The following is a 7,911-nucleotide window of genomic DNA, read 5'->3' as shown; positions in this document are numbered from 1 at the left end:
ATTGCTAAATTGTAATTATTTTGCCACTGTGGCCTATTTAGTGCCTTACCTCCTTAATCTTACCTTCATTTGCACACACTGTATATAGACTTTTCTATTGTGTTATTGACTGTACGTTTTTTTATTCCATGTGTAACTCTGTGTTATTTGTGTCGCACTGCTGTGCTTTATCTTGGCCAGGTCGCAGTTGTAAATGAGAACTTGTTCTCAACCTCCCCACCTGGTTAAATAAAAATGTTTACATAGCAGGTTAAGATAACTAATGTAGCAGGTTATGAGAATTAACGTAGCTGGTTAAGATAATTAACGTGGCAGGTTAGGATAATGAGGATACAGTTAGGAAAATGGTTAGGTTTAGCTAAATGTAGCTCTTCGGATGCAAAATCGTTCATTCCCAGAAAGTGTTCAACTGCAAAACAATCAAGTACCGTCCTTCTGACTGACATGCGCAACATTGCGCGTGCGCCGAAGTGTACATATCACACAAAAAAACAGTAAAACACACTTCTCAGATCAAATATGTAGTATGTTTACACAAGCATACGCTGATCATACATATTTTCTTAAGAATATAGCTCCATAATTTACTTTCCAACCATCATAACTTCGCCTTTCCTGCTAGCTGTGTTTAAGCTGAACCAGCCACCGTATTGCGTCACATGTTGACTTCAGCAATTTGACCATGTGACTTTTTGTGGGTTCAGATGCTAGCTTTCGATGTTCCCGACAGTTTTAGAAAGTCAAGATTATAACTGAAACTGTAATTTGCGTTTGGACACTAGCTACAAGTATTATATGGACTTCATTCGAGTTTCTTATCGTGTATGACATACAATAAAGTTCTCAATCGTTTGAAATAAGCTACGACGCTACAGTGTGTTGACATATTAGCTAGCTAGCTAACTTGCTAGCTCATTGGCCAGTTTAAGGGCAAAATCAAAGAGGTGAGTTGTTTCATGTTAGCAACATCATATTTTTTATATCTTCAGAGGCATTGTGGCATGCCAGCTAAATAGCTAGTAGTAAAAAGCTTTTAAAACCACGAACTCCCTAGTTAACTTGGCTAGCTAACGTTACAGTCTATATGGCGACCAATTTGACAGTACTAGTAGCTACTTGTCACGTTAGTTAACTTGTCATGCACTGCGTTAGCTAAACGTTGACTTGGTTTTATATTGTTATATTAAGTGTAACCCAGTTAAAATAGATGTGGAAACACAAACGTTTAATATTCTGTTTTTGTAGCTATGGCCTTCTACAAAATAGAGCTGTGTCATATGCTTTTACATCATGTTGAAATTGATGACTTTATAAATTAGTTGAATGAACCATTGTCGACATCTTTACAGAACAAAATAGATTTCAGCTATTGTCGTTTAGATTATTGTGTGTGTGTGACTGTGCCCTCCTAACGTTAGTTCACTCTGGAGACCAGGCATCATCAGTCTGGCCACTTTACAGCTCTTACCCACACTAGATTAAACTAATTCTAATTTTGGTGGCAATTCAAGACCATGACTATGTGATTCTTTGAATCTGGTGGTGTGTTGGGGCTGGGCTGAAACAAAAGCCTGCACATACAGCTGCTCATCAATGCCAGAGATGCCCATTAAGTAAGTAACCTTGCACGAGTTAGAATAGATATCCTGTTTCTGTAGCGTGAGGCAGGTTGATGAACAAGTATATCCCCTGGACATTACATTTACATTTTACATTTAAGTCATTTAGCAGACGCTCTTATCCAGAGCGACTTACAAATTGGTGCATTCACCTTATGATATCCAGTGGAACAACCACTTTACAATAGTGCATCTAAATCTTTTAAGGAGGGGGGGGGGGTTAGAAGGATTACTTTATCCTATCCTAGGTATTCCTTAAAGAGGTGGGGTTTCAGGTGTCTCCGGAAGGTGGTGATTGACTCCGCTGTCCTGGCGTCGTGAGGGAGCTTGTTCCACCATTGGGGTGCCAGAGCAGCGAACAGTTTTGACTGGGCTGAGCGGGAACTGTGCTTCCTCAGAGGTAGGGGGGCCAGCAGTCCAGAGGTGGATGAACGCAGTGCCCTTGTTTGGGTGTAGGGCCTGATCAGAGCCTGAAGGTATGGAGGTGCCGTTCCCTTCACAGCTCTGTAGGCAATCACCATGGTCTTGTAGCGGATGCGAGCTTCAACTGGAAGCCAGTGGAGAGAGCGGAGGAGCGGGGTGACGTGAGAGAATTTGGGACGGTTGAACACCAGACGGGCTGCGGCGTTCTGGATGAGTTGTAGGGGTTTAATGGCACAGGCAGGGAGCCCAGCCAACAGCGAGTTGCAGTAATCCAGACGGGAGATGACAAGTGCCTGGATTAGGACCTGCGCCGCTTCCTGTGTGAGGCAGGGTCGTACTCTGCGAATGTTGTAGAGCATGAACCTACAGGATCGGGTCACCGCCTTGATGTTAGTGGAGAACGACAGGGTGTTGTCCAGGATCACGCCAAGGTTCTTAGCACTCTGGGAGGAGGACACAAGGGAGTTGTCAACCGTGATGGCGAGATCATGGAACGGGCAGTCCTTCCCCGGGAGGAAGAGCAGCTCCGTCTTGCCGAGGTTCAGCTTGTGGTGGTGATCCGTCATCCACACTGATATGTCTGACAGACATGCAGAGATGCGATTCGCCACCTGGTTATCAGAAGGGCGAAAGGAGAAGATTAATTGTGTGTCGTCTGCATAGCAATGATAGGAGAGACCATGTGAGGATATGACAGAGCCAAGTGACTTGGTGTATAGCGAGAATAGGAGAGGGCCTAGAACAGAGCCCTGGGGGACACCAGTGGTGAGAGCGCATGGTGCGGAGACAGATTCTCGCCACGCCACCTGGTAGGAGCGACCTGTCAGGTAGGACGCAATCCAAGCGTGGGCCGCGCCGGAGATGCCCAACTCGGAGAGGGTGGAGAGGAGGATCTGATGGTTCACAGTATCAAAGGCAGCAGATAGGTCTAGAAGGATGAGAGCAGAGGAGAGAGAGTTAGCTTTAGCAGTGCGGAGAGCCTCCGTGACACAGAGAAGAGCAGTCTCAGTTGAATGCCCAGTCTTGAAACCTGACTGATTAGGATCAAGAAGGTCATTCTGAGAGAGATAGCAGGAGAGCTGGCCAAGGACGGCACGTTCAAGAGTTTTGGAGAGAAAAGAAAGAAGGGATACTGGTCTGTAGTTGTTGACATCGGAGGGATCGAGTGTAGGTTTTTTCAGAAGGGGTGCAACTCTCGCTCTCTTGAAGACGGAAGGGACGTAGCCAGCGGTCAAGGATGAGTTGATGAGCGAGGTGAGGAAGGGGAGAAGGTCTCCGGAAATGGTCTGGAGAAGAGAGGAGGGGATAGGGTCAAGGGGGCAGGTTGTTGGGCGGCCGGCCGTCACAAGACGCGAGATTTCATCTGGAGAAAGAGGTCAAAGCACAGGGTAGGGCAGTGTGAGCAGGACCAGCGGTGTCGTTTGACTTAGCAAACGAGGATCGGATATCGTCAACCTTCTTTTCAAAATGGTTGACGAAGTCATCCGCAGAGAGGGAGGGGGGGGGGGGGAGGGGGAGGAGGATTCAGGAGGGAGGAGAAGGTAGCAAAGAGCTTCCTAGGGTTAGAGGCAGATGCTTGGAATTTAGAGTGGTAGAAAGTGGCTTTAGCAGCAGAGACAGAAGAGGAGAATGTAGAGAGGAGGGAGTGAAAGGATGCCAGGTCCGCAGGGAGGCAAGTTTTTCCTCCATTTCCGCTCGGCTGCCCGGAGCCCTGTTCTGTGAGCTCGTAGTGAGTCGTCGAGCCACGGAGCAGGAGGGGAGGACCGAGCCGGGCTGGAGGATAGGGGACAGAGAAAATCAAAGGATGCAGAAAGGGAGGAGAGGAGGGTTGAGGAGGCAGAATCAGGAGATAGGTTGGAGAAGGTTTGAGCAGAGGGAAGAGATGATAGGATGGAAGAGGAGAGAGTAGCGGGAGAGAGAGAGCGAAGGTTGGGACGGCGCAATACCATCCGAGTAGGGGCAGAGTGAGAAGTGTTGGATGAGAGCAAGAGGGAAAAGGATACAAGGTAGTGGTCGGAGATTTGGAGGGGAGTTGCAATGAGATTAGTGGAAGAACAGCATCTAGTAAAGATGAGGTCAAGCGTATTGCCTGCCTTGTGAGTAGGGGGGGGGAAGGTGAGAGGGTGAGGTCAAAAGAGGAGAGGAGTGGAAAGAAGGAGGCAGAGAGGAATGAGTCAAAGGTAGACGTGGGGAGGTTAAAGTCACCCAGAACTGTGAGAGGTGAGCCATCCTCAGGAAAGGAACTTATCAAGGCGTCAAGCTCATTGATGAACTCTCCAAGGGAACCTGGAGGGCGATAAATGATAAGGATGTTAAGCTTGAAAGGGCTGGTAACTGACAGCATGGAATTCAAATGAGGAGATAGACAGATGGGTCAGGGGAGAAAGAGAGAATGTCCACTTGGGAGAGATGAGGATTCCAGTGCCACCACCCCGCTGGCTCATGACATGACGCTAGTCTATCGCAGGTCCTTACCCCCAATCTATCTACATTTACATTTATGTCATTTAGCAGACGCTCTTATCCAGAGCGACTTACAAATTGGACAATCTACTTAATGCGGCGTGCCAAGTAGAGACACACTGGGTCCCATTTTTACTGGCTTTGGTATGACTCGGTCAGGGATCGAAATCCCAACCTTACAATCTCAGGCGGACACTCAAACCACAAGGTCACTGAGTTGGTTAGAGTTGCCCAGCCCTATACTAAATCATGCAGCAAAGCTCTTAGATTTGCCTTCAATGTTTTCTCTTGGCCCGGTTGGTTTTGGGCACTGCTTAAAACCCAGAGTAGTACTGATATTCCTATGTCTCTCCAATCTACAGCTACAGATGCGGCTAAAGGATCCCTTCTCCTTGAAAGCTGCCGACATGACTAAGCGGACTAACAAGCCGAGGAAGCCTCGAGATGAGGAGTCGTCGGACGAAGTTAGCGGTAAGATCATGGGAAGCTCATGCTCCCTGTTGTGATGAAAAAAACATATGTTTCTATACAGGCTGCCTAAAGAAGTTTAATTGACCCAATAAGCCTTCTGCATGTTCTGCTCTAGTAATGGCTAGTCCAATCATGTCTGATTCATTCTATGGCAGGGGATTCGTGTAGTTCATGCCTTTATTTGCCTTTATTTGACATCTATTGTAAATCATGGTCATTAAGGGATTTGTAGATGCTGGGTTAGCGAGCAAAATCTATGTGACTTCGTGCTCCTCAGGGCTGACCTGCCAGCATGTCAGCAAGGCGGTGGACCTGAGCTCAGTCAAGAAGGCAGTGACCTCGAGCATGTGGTCGATGTGTTCAGATTGCCTGAGGGAAAGGACTATGATAGATGGAGAGCCAGCCAGTGGCCACGACATCCTCGTATGCCTCAAGTGCGGCTTCCAGGTGAGCTTGGACTTTGAAAGCTTTTATCTAAGGTGGGACGATGAAGGTTTTGTCAATATTTTGATGTATGAATTGCTGCACTTGACATGTGATTCAGAAATTAAACACGGTTTGTTTAATTTGTAACAATCTGACCGGCAAAGTGTATGGATGGTGGTAGCCTATCTAAGAAATGGTGATCCAGTGATCTTTACCCCTTTCACAGGGCTGTAGCCAGTCAGAGAGCCAGCACTCCACCAAGCACCACCAAACCCTCCACCCTGAGTCCCACTGCATCACCATCAGCCTCGGCACCTGGAAGGCCTGGTGAGGACCCTACAGCAATACATGGAATATACAGATTATAACAGGACAACACTTTTTTTTTACAGCCATTCTGCCATTCCAAATAGGCTAATGTAGCACTATTCCTGTCCCTTTGTGTTCATTGTAGCAGAGGATCTTGAACTGAAAAGTTATTTGAATATTTACATTTTGCCTCAGAATATCTCCAGTAAATGTTGTGAGCAGTAGTTATTCACACCACCTCAAAGAATGACAATTCCGTATCAGTAAGCTGATGGCTTTGTTTGCTGCTCTCTCTATCTCTCCAATTCGTTCACAGGTGTTTTGAATGTAATGAAGAGCTCTCCACTCACTGCAATAAGAAGGCTTTGGCCCAGACCCTGGACTTCCTACAAAAGCACTCTGTCAAGGCAGCCTCAGGTAACACATTCAACACACCTGACAAGGCCACGGGTTGCCAGCCACTCAATGAAAGGTGATCAATTTAAGGTATATTTATGTATAGACTAAGAGAACAGCAGGCTACCACTTGAAATGAAAAGGGGTGGGTAAACAGTGCTATACCGCACAAGGTGCTGCTACAACTCCCACTTCTTTTTAAATTGAAATATTAATGTTTCTTGGCTTTGACAAAGGCGCTGGACTGAATGAAAAGCTGAAGAATTGAATAAATGAGTACCACTGTCAAAAAAAATATTCTATCTTCTAGGCTAGAGCCTAGATTTCAAAGAAGCCACTTCAGCTTCCTTTCACTTCTGTGTATTTTGAGTGCAATTGCTATTGTTTTTTACAATATGTGCTAATACATAGAGATACAGGTTATTACTGAATGCAGAAACCCTCTGTGGAGACTCTTCTCCTCTACATTCTTACATTGGTGCCTGTAACTCCATTGATGTTCACCTGAAGGTGTGGAGTTCATTGCAACACACCAACTCCCCCTGGTGGCCAAGGCTTTTTGGATTCCAGAATCCAGACACCTTTTTCTTTGCAGCTGTGGCCCATACAATTGTTAACTAAGGATGTGCATCACTTTTTTTCATGAAAGATTCGATACACATCTAGCTGCATGGGCTCCGATATGATACAGGAATGATGCATTTTACTTAGAAACGATTCGGTTTGATTTGGGGTGCGAATTAATGTGAAGCGATTCGATGCACTAAAATGTATTGCATTAACACATTTCTATTTAAATTAATTTCTGCTGCTGAAGGGAGCTCAGGAACTGGATCTGTCTGAGGTTACTTCTCTAAGCTGAGTGGCCCTCTCTCTCTCTCTCTCTGTGTGTGTGTGTGTGTGTGTGTGTGTGTGTGTGTGTGTGTGTGTGTGTGTGTGTGTGTGTGTGTGTGTCCATGGCGTGTGTAGGCAGCTGAGCATCTACCACTATCAATATTAGGGGTGGTGGAAATGTATGCTTTTTGTCCCCCTACTTTTTATTTGGAATCACCATCACCCACTAATTAACTTGTCATTTTTACAGATTCAAAATGTTTTGAGCTAGTACTATGTCAATATTTATATTTAGAAATTACCATGGCATTTAGCCAATTAATATTATGCAGCTTTGGATTTTACCCCGTCTCGAAAGCGAATGGTTTAGACAGGGTTCGTCAACTAGGTTATGTCTCGGGCCAATTTCTTTCTGAGCTAATAGTCTGCGGGCCAGAACATAATTAGTATATTAGCACATTTAGTTGGTCTACACTACAAATTGAACAACATTTTTAACACATCTGATTAGTACATAATAAATTCAGTGACAATAACATAATAATGTTGATCAGATTACGCTCATAAAATCACCATGTCTCTTCAATTATTATTTTTGTCTTTCTATGTGTGTTGATTGGTGGGGAAAAACAGGTCTACGTAGCCTACTATAGGCTACACTACTTTTTCTAATGTCAACATTTGTTGAGAACAATTAGCTTGATAGCAAGAGAAAATGTCGCTCTCAAAGTATCAAAAGAAAAGTGGATAATGAAAATGGAAGTTTCAGGAAAGAATGTACAGAGAGATATGCGTTCATCTTACCATATTTTCCCAATGCCAAGCCAGTGTGTCTTAGTTGCAATGAAAATGTCGCTGTTTGCAAAGAATTTGATCTCAGACATCATTATGAATCTCAGCATGGAACTTTCAAAGTGGCCTTCCCGCCCCAGATAGAGGCCCGACGCAGAAACATTGAAGCCTTAACTGC

General features: G+C 45.2%; 1 protein-coding gene across 2 annotated transcripts in view; it reads left to right on the top strand.

Annotated features, from left to right (window-relative positions):
* The first annotated feature begins 657 nt into the window (after positions 1 to 657).
* LOC106605026 (ubiquitin carboxyl-terminal hydrolase 45) overlaps positions 658 to 7,911 on the top strand; it is a 50,593-nt gene continuing 43,339 nt past the window's right edge. For both annotated transcript variants that reach the window (XM_014200249.3, XM_014200248.3), the window contains exons 1-5: positions 658 to 944; positions 4,868 to 4,976; positions 5,254 to 5,423; positions 5,629 to 5,729; positions 6,028 to 6,128. In XM_014200249.3, coding sequence (XP_014055724.1) covers positions 4,874 to 4,976; positions 5,254 to 5,423; positions 5,629 to 5,729; positions 6,028 to 6,128 — 475 coding nt within the window. In that variant the 5' untranslated portion in view covers positions 658 to 944; positions 4,868 to 4,873. The remainder of the gene's footprint in view (positions 945 to 4,867; positions 4,977 to 5,253; positions 5,424 to 5,628; positions 5,730 to 6,027; positions 6,129 to 7,911) is intronic.

This window comes from Salmo salar, chromosome 05 (genome assembly GCF_965601325.2).
Source record: "Salmo salar chromosome 05, fSalSal1, whole genome shotgun sequence".
NCBI lineage: Eukaryota > Metazoa > Chordata > Actinopteri > Salmoniformes > Salmonidae > Salmo > Salmo salar.
Note: the sequence above shows the minus strand (reverse complement) of the source record. Positions and strands in the feature narration are given on the sequence as shown.